The sequence below is a fragment of the Pelobates fuscus genome, chromosome 1, assembly GCF_036172605.1.
Source record: "Pelobates fuscus isolate aPelFus1 chromosome 1, aPelFus1.pri, whole genome shotgun sequence".
In the NCBI taxonomy this organism is placed as follows: Eukaryota; Metazoa; Chordata; class Amphibia; order Anura; family Pelobatidae; genus Pelobates; species Pelobates fuscus.
In genome coordinates, this window is record NC_086317.1 from 31,840,252 (window position 1) to 31,860,736 (window position 20,485).

The 20,485-nt window shown below is 36.2% G+C and overlaps 1 protein-coding gene across 2 annotated transcripts in view; it reads right to left on the minus strand.

Annotated features, from left to right (window-relative positions):
- Positions 1-396: 396 nt before the first annotated feature.
- DYRK1A (dual specificity tyrosine phosphorylation regulated kinase 1A) overlaps positions 397-20,485 on the minus strand; it is a 60,592-nt gene continuing 40,503 nt past the window's right edge. For both annotated transcript variants that reach the window (XM_063447318.1, XM_063447326.1), the window contains 10 exons: positions 14,379-14,575; positions 13,074-13,166; positions 12,389-12,577; positions 10,308-10,455; positions 6,225-6,511; positions 5,983-6,129; positions 4,883-5,023; positions 3,983-4,289; positions 2,877-3,001; positions 397-2,215 (listed from right to left, as the gene is read on the minus strand). In XM_063447318.1, the coding sequence (XP_063303388.1) occupies positions 1,604-2,215; positions 2,877-3,001; positions 3,983-4,289; positions 4,883-5,023; positions 5,983-6,129; positions 6,225-6,511; positions 10,308-10,455; positions 12,389-12,577; positions 13,074-13,166; positions 14,379-14,575 (2,246 nt within the window). In that variant the 3' untranslated portion in view covers positions 397-1,603. The remainder of the gene's footprint in view (positions 2,216-2,876; positions 3,002-3,982; positions 4,290-4,882; positions 5,024-5,982; positions 6,130-6,224; positions 6,512-10,307; positions 10,456-12,388; positions 12,578-13,073; positions 13,167-14,378; positions 14,576-20,485) is intronic.

Genomic DNA, 20,485 nt, shown 5'->3' on the forward strand with positions numbered 1-20,485 from the left:
TACAAATGTGCCAAACTGCTACATTATTGGTTACAGACATCTATGTGCTATAAAAACAGCTTTGGTACAATAAATTATCCCCCCCAAAAAAAAAAAAAAAAAAAAAAAAAAGGATTTTTTTTTTTTCTTTCTAAAATTCACAGCATAATTGTGAGGCAAAAAAATAAGCTGTCACATAAAATTTAGCATTTAGTTTTTTTTTGTTTTTGTTTTTTATGTTCAAGATGAACAGAAGACATCTTTGTGCAGAAGTAATGGTGGAAATACCATGTGCCAAAACAATAGCCAAGAAAAAAATAAAATAAAACAATAATAAAAATATACATATAAAAAAAAGTGTAAATATATATATATATATATATATATATATATATATATATATATTTATAAGGGGAAGCAGGAAGGACACAGTTGTAGTTATTTCCTTCAATAGCAAACCACTACCACTGTGACTTTCAACCATTAGAGAAGTCAACTTTATGACAAACCAAGCGGCCTTGCCAAATTCTACAATTAGCGGGTCACAAAAGTCTATTTTAAAAGAAAGGCCTCTTGAATTACCCCATTCTGTGTTTTTTCAGCATTTAGAGCTAATTGCACAACCATGTCCAAAAAAACGATTGCATCTAAAATGGCAGGCTCTTCCATATTAGAGTCCAGATCCACAAGGCCAAAAATTATCCTAAAACAATGTCACTTAGACCTTCCCATGACTGGCCAAGATGGGCCATCTGATTGCTTTTCAGTGAATAAAAAAAACACAAATCAAAGCAAAATAAAAAACAGAAAAAATAAAATATGGGACAAGTTGAATTTTACTATTACGCTGACTGTTCTTTCACTGGCAAGATTCACAATCTCATTTCACCGCTACTTAGCAGATTCATGCCAAGAGATTTTATGACCACTACTTACCAAGATGACTGCAATACAACAGTTTAACCTTCCCTCTAGATAACATAAGTAGAGCCTCATAGCTTGTGTGTTTAGAAGGTTAAAGGTCCCTCTTCTCTATACAGTACTGCGCATCTGTGCCCATGTTTTATTGGACAAATAGATGCCAAAGACTTACTTGTTGGGATACTCTGTTACTTAATGTTGCTTTTACCATGTTGGCAACTATGTTAAGTATTACATACTATGGTTAAAATATATAAATATATATGTATATACAAATACATATATGATCTTTATAAAATAATCGTGATAAGAGTGTACAATTAAATGGGGTAAGCAAAAGGAGAGGTGGTAATTTGGAGCTATCCAACGTGGTGGGTTTGGAAGCAGCTCTAAAAAAATAAAAATAGTTTCACTTCAATGTCCCTTTGCAATCATTTCAAGTTTAAAAAAATAGTCAGCCTTTCCCTGTTGTAGCAGTTACATGTGTTTTATCTCCTTCTGATTAAAGCAGCTTTTGCACTTTGCAGAAAAACATAACCACTTCTAACACACAAAATAAAATCTAACAAAATAAAAAAATAAATAAAAACAAAACCCAATAACTAAAAAAAAATATGAAGACACTAACATTTTTTTTTGTTTTTAAAGAACAAAAAATAAAAAAAATAAAAATCCACAAGAAACAAACCTATATAGAATTTAGTCACGAGCTAGCCACAGGACTTTGCTGAACGCAAACTCCTGTCATGGGCGATTCTTCTCGTTCAATTCCTTGCCTCATAGTCAGATGTCCTTCAGTTACATAGTGGGCAGGGCCTGTATTCGCAGAATACTGGTATGTTGGATGTCCAGAGATGCCAGTCTCTTGGCGGGGATTTGAAAAGACTGTTAAATTAACACCCATAGTTCCATTCTGTCCAAAGTCTAAGGTGTTAGCAGCCACAGGGCGATTCTGGTAGGCCTGATTGCCTTGGTTACCGGTAGAGGAGGAAGATGTTGAGGAAGAAGTAGCTGAGGAAGACAAAGATGTCATGGAGTGGTGGCTATGTCCGATCTCCATAGAATCCTGGGTAGAGGAGCTATTTGAAGGAGAGTTGTAGACCCTGGGCCTCGTCCGGTTCCCAAGGATTTGCGGTCCATGATGGTGGTGATGGTGGTGGTGGTGATGAGAGCTATTCCCATGGTGATGTGATACATTTTGTTGTGAATGAGGAACATGAAATGTAGTTTCTTGAACAGGGTGCGTTTCAATTGTAACTTGGGTAGGGGCTTCAGTGACCGTCCAACCAACGGGTGGAGGAAATGGTTGCCGAACCTACAGGGAAAACCAAAAAAGGTATTATATGTATGGTTTACAGAAGGAATTGCAGAAAAATAATGGCAAATTGTCCAATAGATATCAAACAAGTTAGCAACCTACCGGAAATTAAGGATCCACAGTATATTAAGGAGACATATCGAGCAGTAGCACAAACTCAAATTTAAAACTATCAAGAAGTAATTATATTTTTTAATAATGTGCTGCTTCTTCTGTCATGTATTAGTATTAAGTGAGAGGTAAGTACTTAGCAGGTTACATTGCAGGGGAGGTAGGTACTCTAAGTGTAGGAGGTACAGTGTATGGATATTTATATAGCACTGACAGGTGTACTCATCAATTTACAGGTTATATTACAGTATAGGGAGGTATAGTAAGTGCGGTAGGTATACAATGTATGTATACTATTTAGCACTAACAGGTGCACTTAGCACTTTAAAGGTTACATTACAGTGGAAGTAGGTACAGCAAGTGTGCTAGGTGTACAGTGTATATTATTTTATATACTGCTAGTATATGTACTGTGCTGAATCTGGCCCTTTAACACAAACACTAGAACAATTATAGCAAAGCGTTCGTATATTACTTTGATTAGGAGAGGAGATTCAATATAATTTCCAAACTGGAATCAAAATTATGCAAAATTGTAAAGGATTACCTGAGGACTGTGTGCTTCACAATCCATAGCTTGAACAGCAGCAGTAAAATGTCCCCCACTATGCCGATGCTGGTGAGTTGGGTCTGACCTAGCTCTCCCACTGTTGCTGGTCCCAGAGGAACCACCTATTAAAACAAATTGTGAAAAATAATGAAAAATAGGAGATAATACATGGGAGCCAAAAGGAACAGTCCTTCTAGTTGTTTTAAATGTCTGGATCACATCATACAACAGGGAAAACGCCTCACCATCAGGTCAAAGTTTACAGTAGCAACTCTGCCTTTCTATACAATGCAAGGGCCATTGTAAACTGGGAAGAAACTAATGAAGGTGTTTGAAGAAGATATTGTAGCACATATCAGATAATGGATTTTAATTTCTTTAACTGATTTGAATGTACCAATTTCTCATCCAAATAGCGACGGGGAACAGAGTTATTAGTACTTATATTTTCAGAGCACGAAATTCCGATTTTGGTAAAGCAGGAAGAGATCTGGTATGGGGGTTTTCTCTTTGTTTACTTTAACAAGGAATGCATGTAATATTTGAAGTTTGTGTAAATGGGACACTGTCATTTGATGGCTCACAAGCTAGTAAGTGGAATAACAGCAAAACATTTACAGATGTACAAAGTAGTGCTAAATACTAGTTTTTAATCTAAAGTCACCATTGCTCAAAGAACATCAGGTCTTGGAAACTTTATAGAATCTCGGACAGTTCTCAGATAAGAGACATAAAATTAAATAATGTAAGGTGCCTTAAGTTTCATGAGCCAATTAACAGATACAGTGCCTGAAATATAAGAAACTCTGCAGAGATTAAGAGTTTGTTGCTATCAAGGAACCTGGCACAGAGAACCAATTTAAGTAACAACAAAACAACAACAGGTGGAGGATGGAGCAAGTAGTGCATCACTTTCCTAATCAACACAGAAATGTTCACATTTTAATCTACAATAAGGCCAATTTACATGACTTATCTACCTTCTGATTGATCCTGTTTGGTTCAGTTACTAAATCACATGAAAGCCAAATAAATAAGTTCAGGATAATCTACAGTCCTAATAGAGAACAAATGGCACAACTTACACATTCCTGTGGCCATACCTGAGCTAGATGATGTACTAGAGGTGGTTCCAGATGATTGGGACTGCTCCATTGCTGGACTTGTAGATACACTATTACTTGTGTTGGTACCTTCATCAGCAGTTTTCTTAAAGAAACTATGTTGCAGGGCATAATAAGGTTGGATACGTGTCTTGGCATCATAATCTAGCATCCTTAAAATTAGGTCTTTAAACTTCAAGTAGTCCGCTACAGTGTGACCCGATTCCCCAGCTCTGCGTCCACCAGGCCCACCAGTTTCTACTCCAAGTATAATGTGAAGCTTCCGGGTTCCTGACAATTTGTATTCCTATAGAGGGAAAACAGTAACCTTCATATTGTGCAAAAGAAATCATAACAGAAAGTAAAAAATGAAAAAACTCAAAGCTCAATGACTGAATGGTACAGCACTGCACATCTACTCTCTCCCAATATTTAAATAAACTTTAACCATTCCTTTGAATGCAATAAGTAACTCTTATTAGATGAATTCTAAACACGAAGCCAGAGATATGAGAGATCAGTGTGGTCTGAGCAGTTGACATCACTCACCCCATAGTCAGTCACTGTCCTCTTATAATTTATCCCCAGGGAGTATGGATAAAGTTATGCTACAGAAAGCATTCTCATTAGGAGAGTCTGTTCTTGGTGTGACTATGACAATGTATTGTGCATTTCCCTGATTCCACAATTTTGTTCTTTTCTATGTTGTGTTGTTCATTAGATTGAAAAACTACATAATTTAAGCAACAGGTGGAAGACTCCTTTACATAGGATCGGGCTATTACAATTTGACCATACTACGCATCTAAAGAACCATCAGATCATATTAGTGTGTAAATATATACATTGTTTTGCATATGAGAACACCAAGAGGAAAAAGTTTAAAACCCAACAACATACCTTCTTTCCATCTTTGGTCTTCTTTAAGTTCCAGGTGCCATCTGTTGACTTCTCAAAGAACTTCCTGGCTTTTGGTGCTTGGTCTAGGATGTGAGCAGTGGGGATCCCCAAAACTTCCACAATTTTATTCATCTGGTCCACCTTTGACAAAGATTGAAATATATGACAAATTATAGGATCCTGTGCATGTTGATGTTGGATAAATACAGTAGGTATATGACTATATGAATTCTAGGGAATAATAAAATTAAAACAAACAGGTCTAAACCTATTTTTCAAATTTACCAATGAGACAATTCATTTTTTACATGCTTAGTATTTTTTAGATTCATACTTATTTAATTACTTTTTTTTTATTAACTTATAATAAACCCAGAAAAAACATTTGGCATATACTCCCCTAATTTTCGCTTGCTTTCCAGAACTTTGCAATTTGATATGCTCCTTCAACAATCTAATTGTGCATGCAAAGAACAGATGAGGGGGGAAAATACTTTTTGAATGAACATGTCAAACTCACAAGAATAAGGTCTTGATTTAATAAGCTTTCCAAATTATTCAATACTGTTAAATACACTTTCAAATGATTTATCTAAAATAAAAATAAAAAATCCTATAAACGTTATTGTAATCCTTTGGAAAGTTTTTCTTACAGTATAGAATCCATTGGGAAGTTTATTAAATTGAGGCCTAACTTTGCAATTCACATGTTCCCTACCAAGTAAAGTAATGTTCCAGCATTGGGCAGGCCAGGTGAGCTGGCGCATTTTTTTCAGATCAGCTATTTTTGCCCTAACGTCACCAATATGATTTGAATTTGCTACATTCAGAGTTCAGTGAATAACCATGAAAGTAGTTCTGAGATTGATGAAACTATGCAGATTGCAGGGGATGCCTGGTAAGGTACAGGAAAACATACCTGTTCTTACCCTTGGGTAAAAGCAGGAAAAAGTAAATGTATAAATTTGCTGGCAGTTTATGCAATGCAATGTAGAAACAAAATTATTAGTGCATTTGAATGAGACTCCCGTCTTAATTAAGGTCCCTTTAGTAGGCCTAAATATAAAAATGGTAAAAAGCTAGGATTAATTAGTACTCACTTCGTTGGCCCCACTGAACAGGGGCTCTCCAGTGTGCATTTCCACTAAAATGCATCCAAGGGACCACATGTCAATTGCAAGATCATAAGGCATTCCTAATAAAACCTCTGGAGATCTATAAAAGCGAGATTGAATATACTGGTATATCTGTAAAGACATAAAAGAAGTTGATGGATGGAGCTGAAATAATATGTATTCAGTTGTAGTTTTATTGCTTATTTCAAACAAACAAACAAACTCACCCTCTGCCCCAGTTGGCATGAACTTCCAAAATCCACAATCTTGATAGCACTTCGTTTAGGGTTACAAAGCAGGATATTCTCAGGCTTTAGGTCACAGTGAATGATACTGAGCTCTGGAGTTGCTAGAAATAGCAGTGCCGTGCACATCTGCTGGGCAAACTTTCGTGTCAGATTGAGAGAAACACCACGGAAATTGGTGTTCCGCAACAGGTCGTAGAGGTTGTAGGAGAGCATTTCAAATACTAGACAGAGGTGGTTTCGGAACATAAAATGGCGTTTTAGGTGCACTAAGAAAAAAGCAAACATTATGGTTAGGTTGTTAGTTCTGAAAGTTTTCAAGTAAGCCTCTACTACCTATTGTTAAGGTAGACATCTATATAACATGTGATAATAAACTGCATTAAAACTTCTGGTCAAGATACAGGAAACAATGATAAAGATAAATAAAATGGCTTTACCCTTTATTCACTCCTTTTTAAATTAACTTATGAACTTAAAGAATGTCGGATGAGCGAGGCTAATATCAGCCCCTAGCAATATCCATAGCAGCATGCTGGGTTAGCACCAACCCACAGCTCCTACTGTGACCAAGTCATCAAATTAAGCAAAGGGTCCCTCATTTCCATGATCAGTCTCATTTTATGTCCACATTCCTCAGGACAGTGTTACTTAAGTCACTCAATGTGAGGGAGGAAGGGAACACCCTTCTAGTTGTGTGTTTGACAGCTGGGAGTTGTTGAAAGACTGAAAGACTGAAAGACCAAAGACTGAAAGACATGAGTGTTCCTTTAACAGGAATATGAGAGAGAGAGAGAGAGAGAGAGAGAGAGAGAGAGAGAGAGAGAGAGAGAGAGAGAGAGAGAGAGAGAGAGAGAGATTCATATTCCTGTTAAAGGAACACTCATGTTCCTTAAAGCACTTCAACATTTCAGTCTTTGGTCTTCAGTCTTTCAACAACTCCCAGCTGTCAAACACACAACTAGAAGGGTGCGCGCGCGCGCGCACGCACGCACGCACGCACATCCCCCAATTTCTTTACCTTTATTGAATATTTTGTTTTTCACATACATTTATGTTCATGTGATATAAACAGTGTGGTATTCCAACATTAATACAAATACATTATACATTAATACAAATTCACATTAATTATTCTAATCAATAACATAATATAATAAGTTTAATCATTTTACCTTTACCATACTTAAATTCAGAGAGGACTATAATATAATAATTTTACAAGCAGAGGCAAGAGTTTAATTAATATATATATATATATACACACACACACACACACACACACACACAATTTTACAAAAGGAACCACCTTTTCTGTCTAATTTTTTTTATTTAATGCTTAGGGAATATACTTTCAATTATTTATAGGAGATTATCCCATAGTCTCCATACTTTTTTGTATATTGATATCCTATTTGATTCTCGGTAGAAATCTTCCTTCATCTGTTGGAATTTTATCTGGTTATTTATTACTGGCCAAATTGGTGTCATTGGGTTTTTCCCAATTTCTGGCTAATGTAAGTTTAATTGCCATAAAAATATGAATAGTTAATATTTTGTTCATAATTACAATTTGGAAAGTTCAAATGGAACAAAAATGTCTGGGGTAATAATATTGCCTGCTGTAATCCTATTTTTAAAAATATATTAGAGATCTTTCTTTTTATCTCTTCTAATTCTTCACATTTCCACCACATATAATATAGTATACCTGTTTCTTTAGAACATCTCCAGCATTTATCTTAATAACTATCTTTACTTTTTTTGATTCTATATGGAGTGATATACCATCGGTGAGCGATTTTAAGAAAGATCTCCTGTATATTAAGGCTGTAATTGATCTTCCTGATCTCAATAAATCTGTCTCCCCAGGTTTCCAATGTAAATTATTTGTTTATATCATTTTCCCATTTTTTGATGGAATTGGGTTTATCCATGACCATAAGGTCCTTAACCATATGTGTTACTTTAGAGATTTGTCTAATTTTAGAATGTTTGTTAATTAGATTTTCAAATTCTGGATGTTCTTTAACATCTAAGGTATTTAATAAGAGTCTTATTTTAACATAATTGTACCATTCTTGATTTGGCAGTCTGAATTGAATTTGAAGATCTATAAATGATAAAAAAAAATCCTAGAGGAGCAATTTTAGTTATATTTTGGATATTATATTCTATCCATTTTGATAAGTCTATATCACCAATATAGAATTTAATAACTTCAATTGGTGTGGAGGGAATCAATTCATTACAAATGCCCAATTTCTTTTTAAATATTCTAAGAGTGGTAATTGCTTCGTTTACAATTTTGTTTGATAATGAATTTTTTTTATAATGTTCAGAACCAACCCAAACTAATATAATTACTTTTTGTTTCAATATTTTTCCAGCAAGGATCGGGATTATTAGAATTGCCCCATTTTAAAAAGTGAGTAAACATGGTACAATCATGTAAATATATTTTGTCAAGATTTGTTCCGCATTTATCCACTCTTTTAGTGAGCGTATTTAATATGAAACTCTGGGTGTATTATTCACCCAAATAAATTTAATAAATATTTTTTTGAATTGATGGAGTATTGAGCGTGGTACTCTTATAGGTATGGATCGGAACAGGTAGATTAATTTTTGAATTACGTATGCAGAGACCGTATTCATACATCCCATCCAGTAGATTTCTAGTCCCTTCCAATTCTGAAACTTTTTTTTAAATAAAAGGTTTCTTACATTTTCTTCTACAATTTTATATATATTTGATATAATAAGAATTCCTAGATAATCTATTTTATCATTGTAAAAGTTCTATTTGAACTTTTTTTTAAATATCTTACATTTACAGAATTCATATTAAAAGTTAACATTTGTGTTTTATTCAAATTTAATTTGTAGCCAGAATAATTGCCAAAATCTCAAATTACTTTGTATTCATATATATAAATGAGTTGAAACATTGATTAACTTTAATTTGGAAGACCTTTGAGTGCACCCTCTCTTTTGTTTAAAAGGACACTCTAGACAACCAGACCACTTCTGCCCATTGGAGTGGTCTGGGTGCCAACTCCCACTACCCTTAACCCTGCAAGTGTAATTATTCCAGGTTTTTATAAACTGCAATAATTACCTTGCAGGGTTAACTCCACCTCTAGTGGCTTTCTACTAGACAGCCACTAGAGGGCACTTCGTGCTTCATAGCACAGAAAACCTGTGCTATGTGTGAGGACCTCCAGCGTTGCTCAATTCCCCATAGAGAAGCATTGAAAAGCATTTTTAATGCTTTCCCATGGAGAGCTCTAATGCATTAGGTCTCCATGGCCGGTGGGCAGGATCAGTCTCGCCCACCTGCCGACGTAATGAAGAGGAGGAGCGGCAGCGACCCGAAACCACCGCCGAGGGACATCTATATATATATATATATATATATATATATATATATATATATATATATTATATAAAAATAGATGAAAAAAAAAATAGATGAAAGGTGCACTCACAGGTCTCTTGATTCAAAGGTTCGTTATTTACTGGTGCAAATTAAATGTGCAGAGAAAAATCCTTGATCGACGTTTTGACCCCTATAGGATCTTTCTCAAGTCTCTCTCTCGCTCTCTCACACATACATCTTCTGATTGATCACACATACATATACATACACAAAAGATTAGATACAATTTAAGTCCAAAACAGAGAAATCACTGAAAGAGGTTTGGATGAGCACACATAGTAGAAGAATTTAAGGAAGAGCCTCAGTTTTTGTACCACTCAGATGGTTTTACACAAAAAGACAAACCACTCAGACCACTAAAAACAAGCTGCAGTGTTCTAGCAGGGCTTAAAATGTCAAGCCATATGTTACTAACCAGGCCTTAAAAGTCACTTGCACTTGGCAGGTCAAGAGAATCCATGTCACACTCAGGAGGGGTGATTTTCAAATTGGCAGGGCCAATGGCTCATGGAAATTTTGAGCACTAGTTATGGGGATTAAAGTGTCATACACATACAAGGAAACCTGTAAGACCTGCATTAAGAAATGTACTCATTTGGACAACAATGCAGATGGTAGCATACCGATATAGTACTTCATTTCTGTGTCATGTTTGTTCATGAGCTCAAGGAGTCGCACTTCGATTTGGGCTTGATTTAGGAAAGCTTTCTTGTTCTTTATTATTTTAATTGCCACCCACTCCTGTTCCACACGATCATAAGCCTTTACAACCTGGAAAAAGAATAAATAAATTGAGGGAAATCGCAGTCTAACCTAACCAAAGTCCTTAAACTGGCTGGGCAATAAAGGAAGTATAGTCTGCAGACACCTGGAGCACCAAGGTTTCCATCACATACATCAATAGGAATGTCACATCAACACCCACTGTAATTGGCCATCTTTAATACTTCCATAGGAAGCCCCTTTTTACTTTTTCTAGAAGAAGAAAAAAAATTGCTCTGGAATACCTTTTGCTTCCACACTTAGTACTCTAGTACATTTCCCAAAACTGATATTCCTCCATTCTGACTCTCAAATAAAAAAAAAAAAGAGAGAGAGAATGGGAATTCTAATGCCAGTATCAAGAGACAGTAATGGGTACTGTTTTTGTCAGTATTTACAATTGAACTTAACTTGGAAAAGGCTAAATCCTGGTCTGTGCATTGAGGACTGGGTGGGGAACCACTGCCCTACAGTACTTTGTCTTTTTTTCCTACTCTTATCTCTAATTTGTTTTAAGACTCCCTACTCTTGTCTTGTATTATACATTGAAATATCAAGACCAAAATTTGCTCTTGTATTGTAAACACCCTTTGTATAATTATACAGTTTTCTCTTAAACTTTAACAAAAAAACCAAACAAAAAAAAAAAAATTTGCCGTTAAGTAAATAACTAGCATTTTGTGGTGCCACAACCTCCTCTTTTCACACTAGAGTATATACAAATGACTGGCTTGTAGTGAAGATTCTCCCAGATTAGCGAAACCATGAGAAGCAAAAAGTCCTAGAAATTAGTTTAACAAGAAGTTATTGGGTTCCTAATTTAGCTCTGTGTAGATCTATGACCAAAGTCCCCCTACTTTCTGCTGGAAAAATCTCTTCCTTCTTGCAGTTCTTCGGCTTAGTTAATGTGCTAAGAATGATCAACTGACACAGAGAGTAGGTGTGGAGCAAAAGCCTGTGGACCTCAGTGAAGAAGTCAAACTGTTACTAAACAGATGGACTCCCAACATTTCAGGGGGATTGGGGGGAAGAGAGTGGAGGACACCATAACCGCTGCAGTGCTACCCAACATATTTTGTTAAATTTCACCAATTGATTTTGTTCAGAAATCGTGGTAAAATGTATAATAATTATAAAAAATGCAAATATGTATTTTATTGTCATATATATATATATATATATATATATATATATATATATATATATATATATATATATATATATATATATATATATATAGAGAGAGAGAGAGAGAGAGAGAGAGAGAGAGAGAGAGATGTATTCCTGTATATCTAAAGCAGTATTTCCAACAGGCTTGTAGGCTAAATAGAATTAGCTATTCAACTGCATTTAAAGCACTTTCTGTAAATAGATTTACAGAACAGTTGCATTCAATGAAGTAGCAAATAAAGAAAAAAAAAATACACGTCCTTTCCCCATTCAAAAAAGCCAATGTGATAGTCCTGGTGTCATGTGTATGTCTACTGGTAATCAGCCGGTTAAACCGAACACCTTCTCCGATCTTTGTTTAACTCAACTATTCCAAGTTTATATACTTTTTTTTTTCTTTTCTTTTAACTTTAATTGACTATGCTTCTCATAAAGATAAAAACGAACAAGCAGCTTGCCGACTTGTCAGGACATTGCACATCTACTGAGAACAAGAGGGATAAAAATTGTGAGATTAACTAAAACAGTGCAGTAATTAAACAATAATAATCATCATTTAGCTTTTTAACAGTTTCGAAGTATACCCTGGGGTCTATATGTTACTGCTGTTCAAGTATAGAGATATTTAAAAAAAAATAAAGTGGAAAAAATAAAAAAGGGGAAAAAAAGTCTGAACAGCCATTAATGTGAATTGAATGTGCAGCTGGAGCTCTTGTCACTGAGCTATCTCTCACTACTAGACACACATATTCCGTGTACTCAGATTGCTCACCTGGCCAAAAGAACCCTTCCCAATCAGAGAGTCTATTTCATATCTATCCATCCACTTTTCACCGTTTTTTACGATATAGTCATAGTTGTCATCATCATAGCCATCATTGTAAACTTTCCTCTCCTTCTTATGACTGGAATCGTCTCCTTGGCCTTGCTGATGCCGCCGTTTCTTTTTTGCATAGTAGACCTGCACGGAAAATATGCATTTAAAAACTAAAATAAAATATATAATATTATTATATTATTATATAAATGTTCTTCGCATTACAGACAGCATCATGCTAAAGCATATAGCATGCAAAATATAAATTCTGTTCTGGGAACCAAAAATGTGTCACTGATATTTTTCTCATTTTATAGAAACCAAAATATCATGTTCATCAGGAGCTAGCAACTGCCCACAATTTATGTGGTACCCCGTTTCCCCAGCACAATGTAGACACATTTGGTGCACAGTAGCATCCAAATATGGTGCTTTAATAAATGTATTTGAATATATTACAAGTATGTAACAGTTTAGTTACATAATGGGTAATCAAGCTACTTCCATATCTATAATTTGAGTTTTTAGCATTTTAATGCACACAAGGAGCTCAGCGAATAAATGGCAAACTGCTTTCGACAGATTCACCAATATTTGCACTTTGCCTATATCCCATAAAATTATTGCTACAGTTTCTCACCTCATTAATGTGTTTGTAAGTTTTAATCAAGTCAACTGACAATTTCCTTAGAGGAGCTGCAGTTGGATCACGAAAGGTTTGGGGCATCCGTCGCTGTCAAATAAGAAAATACAGAGTTAGAAGAGAGACATTCACAGATAACTATTTGTGCTCTTATGTTATGACAAAAACTGACATTCAAAGAAACGAAAACAATAGTATGACTGAGATGTTTATGGAAAACTCAAGTATATGATCAGAACAGCACTTCTAAAATGTTAGCAAGCAGCATGTAACAAGCAGGTACAAATCCCCATACTAAAATGTAAAAAGCCAGCAGTGACTGTAATTTATACTTTATTATAAAAGCATAGGATGTTGCTAGGGCGGTAAATAGACAAGGGGCTTGAGATCAGCAATACCCCTGTAATGTACAATTTAAATTTTAATATGCTAAATAACAAAATATAAATATGCCTTCATCACAGCAGTTCTGGGAGCTCATGCTTTCAAAATTTCCCCACAATGAGCTATTGAACATGCAAATTAGCATAGACAGGTATTATGTTCCTGACTTCTCCACACATTTCTGCAGGCAGACTTGGAGCTCTGTTTTAAAACAAAACATGAGCAAGGATCCAAAAGGACCTAAAGTCACGTTTTATCCTACATATTTTTATAAAACAGAATGGTATGGATTTTATGGACCTTGAAATGATGAAGGCTGAGGCAACCTTGCAAGGCTGCAACTCCAATATCCTGCACACCTTTCCAACATACATTCAGGTTTACAATATCTGCACCCTTTTCCTGTATACAATTATAGTTTGTTTTGTTTTTTTTACATTAATCGAAAATGACAACAGGTTGATAGGAATATACACTTGCAAACAGGATGCCAGGAAGCAGTAGCGCACTGCCAGTAACACCAGACACACCTAGCACCACCTTGCTTCAGATATGAAGCAGGTTTATGGCCTGCCATGAAAGGAACACACTTCTTAATAGCCTGTAACTAATCACTTTTTCACACAGAGTTTTAAGGGGTTGATCCTAGTTATCTCATCTAAAATTGAACTGGGTCCTTCTATTTGGGCAGGAAGATGATTTTTCTGCCCAGACAGGAGGACCCAGTTAAATTTTAGATAAGATTAGTTAACAAATATCACAGGTGCCAAGGCTCGGATTAAAGTGTAATGGGTACCTAGGAAACTAAATATGGATACTACAATGTCCAAAAGAAACAGACTCACAACTTATGTATTAAAAACAAACCGGTATTAAGGAAAATAAATTAATAATTTAAAGCTACTAAAAAATATATACCTGGTTTGCCAAAGGTGGATTCTGGTCATTGTAAGATAAGGCAGATACTTGTGGGTCATTTAGGTTCTGCTGACGGCGGTCACTGTACTGCTGATGTGAATGGGGCATTTGTCCAGCCATCGGAAGGCCGGTAGGATGGAATGAAAATGATGGTGCAAGCCGGACAGATGACGGTTTGCATGCTGAAGTCTCTCCTCCTAGAAAATTAGAATATAAGAACTGTCATTCAACTGGAAGATTTGAGACAAAAGTGCTGCATTAAAAACAAATTGAAAAACAATGACAAAATGAATGAAAGGGTCCAGAAACAATATAAAGACACAACCCAAGCTGAAAAGGCTCATTATTTGTTTTATGCATTGCATACTGTATCAAAATCAAAATGTATGCAAAAATAGAAATGTTAAAACATTTCACAATTCCTGCATTTTCTGTAAATGGCTTTTTAGCACCTGCAGTGATCCCTCGCCAAATATGAAAGTAACTGATCCCCACTTAAACATTCTATAGCATAAATCTCTGCACTTCAAGAGTTTCTGGAAGTTGGAGTTAAGTTGTAATTTTTGCCCCCGCATACAGTTTTATAAAATTTTTACAAAGAAAATATGTTGAAATCTATTTACTGTGTAGAACCTTAATATCCCAGAAAACATTGTTGTTCATCCCCTCAGGGATATCACGTGCACTCAACCAACCTAGATATTGCACCTAGTGTGGTTGCCTGAAGCATCCCTTTCTGAACTGCACAAACAGTAAGGAGACATGGCTCTGATTTTTCCAGGCTCTGTTCTAAACCTTCATCATTTAAATTTTACATCTTATAACAATGTGTGCAGTTCTCTTGGAATCAACACAATTTAATGGGTACTTATATTTAGTTTAAAGGGAAAATGTACACATTCAGCCAATATAAGGCAATGCAAAATTATTCTGATGTATTTAGAGAGAGGACATGTTTAGATAACTGTACGTATGAAATATAAGGACAGTGTCAGTACACCTATGGATCTGATTAGTAGTTTAACTTATTGACAATGTTGCAGTACCACTACAAAGCAATACATTCAGGAGTTTCAAGTCTACATAGTAAATGGGCACTAGATGGCACTCTAATACATTTAAAGGGGGATGCTTTACAACAATTGTACAAGTAGCGCTACGCATTTGTACCCATCACAGGAAAGAATCAAGGAGGCTGTATCTGTATCACAAACAAGCCTTGTTTATTTTATCAAAAACAAATACATAATAAAATACCTGTATGTGTATATATGTGTATATATATATATGTATATATATCTCGTTCGGATGACTTTAGAGTGGAAAACCTAAAAAAAAGAAATACATTGCCATGCCTCCACCCCTATCACCTCAATTTTCAACATTGGCAATGGTAAGACGTGTACAGTAAATGTACATGTCACACAAATCCTTGTTTGTTATTGTGATTCCTGTGCAATAATTGTCAATGTCATCAGCTTCCATTCATTTAGCCAAATGCCGTCATATTAATTTTAAGTGAATAAAATGACATCTCTCTTATGCATTAGCTAGCAGATCAGTTATTATTACAAATAAAGTTACATCACACAGATGCGCACACAGGTTAGAATTTCAGGTGGATGAAAATACAAAAACAGGTTCCACAATTAAACCACTCTTTTCTCCCGTATGCCAGTGGAGAAAACTAAAGCACTTCCTATTACCGTGCAAATTTTGTATGACAAGTGCACGGCATATGTGTGTACTCTGTTCAACTCCCATTCTTCTCTAACCAACGTGAGATTATTCCAAGCTGGCTATTGGGCCATACTTAACTGGTATAAAAAAAAAACCATGCCACGAAAAAAAGTTATCTGCAAAAACAATTCTCACCTTTTTTGACAAATGTCAATACATTTTTTTTAAAAAATATTTTTTAACCCCTTAAGGACACATGACGTGTGTGACATGTCATGATTCCCTTTTATTCCGGAAGTTTGGTCCTTAAGGGGTTAAAGCATACATGTGCATTGAGTAATAAACTAAAATTTACAAACAAAAAAAAATGCTTTAAGCTAAATTTATTTTGGTTCCTATAGTGTCTATAGAAACATTGTGCATAGCCATTTTACAGACTGAACAGTGATGTCAAGCTGGTGGCCATTAAAGTATTAAAGATATAAGCTTATTCAGCAATTCTGTTTCACTTATCCTGAGTGGTTAGTGAAACAGTTGCTGGGGGCTGAACTACATATTCCATAACTTTACGCAAAACAGGGAAGTTGTGGGATAAGTTTACATCATATGAATCAAAATGAGAATCTCTTGACTGGCTGAACCTCTTTCTGTTGTGGAGTACTGCTTTAAGCAAATTCATAATAAATTAGAATAACAAATAAATGGAACCGTGTGACTAGTAGACATCAGAAACACTGCACATTATATTTTCAGAGTGGAGACAATAAATGCCCCAAACAATGGCTTTCACACACCTATGCCTTCCCACTCATCTGTAGTCAGTCATGATGGTTGAAGTCATAGGTAGCTTCACTATGAACAGATAATTATGACAACTGTACGAGCAAGTGGAAGCATACTTACTTATTTACTTATTAATGGAAAACGCCAGGCATTAAAACAACTTAATCTAAATAAAGTTGTTATGGTGCAAGGAGGCCCCTTGAGGCAGTCTTACCTCAAGGTGTTAAAACCGTTCTCGCACAGATTAATCCCAAAGTTGCCTCCAGCAACCGTTTCCAGTCCCCCCTTGAGGCTTCTGATTCTTCGGATTTAGGAAGTGTGGAGTGCCACTAGGAAGGGGCTCCGCTGATTGGCTGAGCTCGGTTAGCTGACGCTCTTAGCCAATCAGTGACTCCCCATTCATTAAACTTTCTTGAAATAATAAATAAATAAAAAAACAGTCTGGCATTGAAAAACACACAGACACGACAAAGCACATTTTCCGTGCTTTTACATTTCAGGCTATAAGGCGGAAGGATTTGATTTTAATGGAGTTGAGGAAAGAATAGGCAGTGATGATTAATAGTAGCAGTGATGAAGACAGATGGGTAACGTGCAGAAGGTTTGCTTAACAGGAAACTATAGGGTCAGGAACACAAACATGTATTCCTGACCCTATAGTGTTAAAACCACCATCTAGCCTAGCACCCCCCCCCCCCCCCACAACTCCCCCTAATTACAGCAAAATCTTACCTTTAGTCAAGTCTGCTGCTGCTGAATTCTCTGTCCCTGATCTGCCTGCTTGGCTGACATGATTAGAAGTTCTGTTCTGAGCCAATCACAATGCTTTCACATTGGATTGGCCAAGACTGTCAAGGAGGCAGATCAGGGGCAGAGCCAGTACAAGCCAAACACTGCCCCATAGAGAAGCCAAACACTGCCTCATAGAGATGCATTAAAATTAAATCAATACATATCTAGGAGGAAAGTTCAATGTCTCCATGCAGAGGGTGGAGACACTGAATGGCAGTGCTGCAAACTGTGCCGCACTGACCCAGGAAGCACCTATATGAGGAGTGGCCAGTGGAGGTGTCCCTAGGCTCTAACGTAAACACTGCATTTTCTCTAAAAATACCTATTTTACAGCAAAAAGCCTGAAGGAAATGATTACACTCATCAGAACAAATACAATAAGCTGCAGTTGTTGTGGTGACTATAGTGTCCCTTTAATAAATAAAAAAATAAATAAAAAAAAAGTAACTGATATCTGGAACAGCCTGTTGGATAATTTAAATCAGTAAAGAGCATCACGGTAAAGGAATTAAAATATTCCTGGATATTTGCATAAGACTATCACACGTGTAGAAATAAAATATTTGTTGAACAAAATAAAAAGACGGGTTCGTATTTTTTTGTTAAGGGGAGGGGAAGGGGGGGTTCTTGATTTTAAATGGAGCATCATTGTCATGATTTTCAGCCTAGTGCAGTGCATGATATACATTTGTAGAATTTAGGAGCCAGAGTTATAACTTAGGAGTAGGGCCAAGAAGCCAATCCAATTACCATTATCTTTCTCTCTCATGTGTATATCAAACCACTTGCATAAAACTGATAACTGAATTATACCCTGTATGGGTGACAAGTTCTGGTGGTCTGCAGCATTCCCAGGCAGCACACGTGAAGTAATATCTAAGAATCGCCAACCTAGCGTGCACAAGACGCGCTGAAGCATGCAGAGATTTGGAAATTGTTGCAGGTATAATGATATGAATAAAGGGAGACAAGTAGGGGACTCTTTGTATCAATGCAGAAAGCATGGGTTTTGAAATATCCAATTTACAAATTAACCATTTAAATCAAAGGTGGTTACATTTGAAGAAAACCTATTTTTGAATTATGTATGAGATATATGCAGAGATGTATATAGATATATTGCTTGAAGCAATAATAATATGCAAGAGAGACAGTTCCTGGGGCACTTACACAGAGTTAAGTTTGAGAGTGGCTACTATTTATCAAGTACACCCTATAATCAGGTATGTGTCATGTTCATTGTGAATCTAGTAGCTTTTTTTATAAGGAAATACAAATACGTAAAATAAATAGATTCATTCCACACAACACTGATTAAACTCAATACAAAATAAATAAATAAATAAAATGTATGCATTTCAGAAATTCAAAATGAAAATTATGTAACTGAAGAAAATAAAAACAAAGCAAATTCATTCATAGCTTCATAGGTTGCACTATGTTTAAACATAAAACAGAAATAGATCACGTGCTATTGAGCAAACAAAAATCATATGAATGGTCTACCACATTCACATCAATAACACACACCTCCGAGCATATAATTTATATAATTTCATACCACTGAATAATACTGCTGCCCAGCAAGGCCGGCAGTATATAGAAATCACCTACTGTCAGAGGAAACCAATTAAAACATGGCAACTGCATAGGAATCTCAGCAGGGATGGATTTCTTCTGGCAGCATCTGAATTCTACATACAGCTGGAGAGCACTATCCATGGACACACTCCCAAATATCTAAATCGGCAACTGTAATGTGTCCACCTGTTGTTGCAACATTAGCACATGCTTATGGTTTTATCCTCCCACCCTCAACACCCAAAAAATATTTTTAGAACAAACATTTCAAGGAATGTGATAAATTTCACATTGGGGGGAGGCAGCTTTGATGTGCTAAGGATCCCGGTTTTGCACATGAATCTTTATCCTGGCCCCAAGGAAAGGGGCAGGGGTGGGGGCAGATAAAGAAAAGTGCTCTTAACCTAACCCCTTTGGCTGAATTAAGCATTAAGAGGAGGGGGGGGGGGGGGGGAAGAGACACAAAATTATCCCTCTGATAGCCAGAGGTACACAGTCTTTTCAATGCATTGTGTGCTACCCTAACACACAAAGGGTTAAAGAATAAAACATTACATTCTGTGTTAAAGTGTTTTAATACATACTGGCAGCAACCTCACAATAAGGTCAGAAAACCTCATGCTATACACACACACAACCATAATTAACGATCATAATAACAGTAGTAAAATAAAAGCACAACCTTATTTTATTTTTTAAATTGGATTAAGAGCATTATGCCTGTTTGTATAGCTTTTTGATAAAGTTTATTTAAAATGGCCAATTAAACCCCTTATTTTTGCTTTTTGTTCTGAGAATCTGTGCCTGCCTGCAGTGAGAACAAACTGCTGCAGATCGTTAAATACTCATTTATCAACGTCTCTCTCGCCAGGCAACACAATGCAGAAGAACCATCATACAGGAGGAAAAAAGCACCAGGCACCCCAGCAACAGCAGCTAATTGGCACAGCCTACCACTAAGGCACAGTGCTGTGATTGGACTAGCTCAGGGAATGACTGGCCAATCCAAATGGCCTTATGCAAATCTCCAACCCAAGTTGCCAGGGTAGAGCCACTCCCCAGCTGCCGACTAGTAAAAAACAAACAATAAACAAGAAATGAAAAAAAATTGAACATTGTCACATTTTCAAGTTGTCATTAACATTTGAAATTAATTGCAAGGGGAGGGGGTTGGGCGAGCAGGATGAGGAGGGCAGGGGAAATGGGGAGGGGGGGGGGGGGGGGTGAAGCAGTTGCAACTGAAAGGGATTCGACTTCTGCTTGTGCTCTTG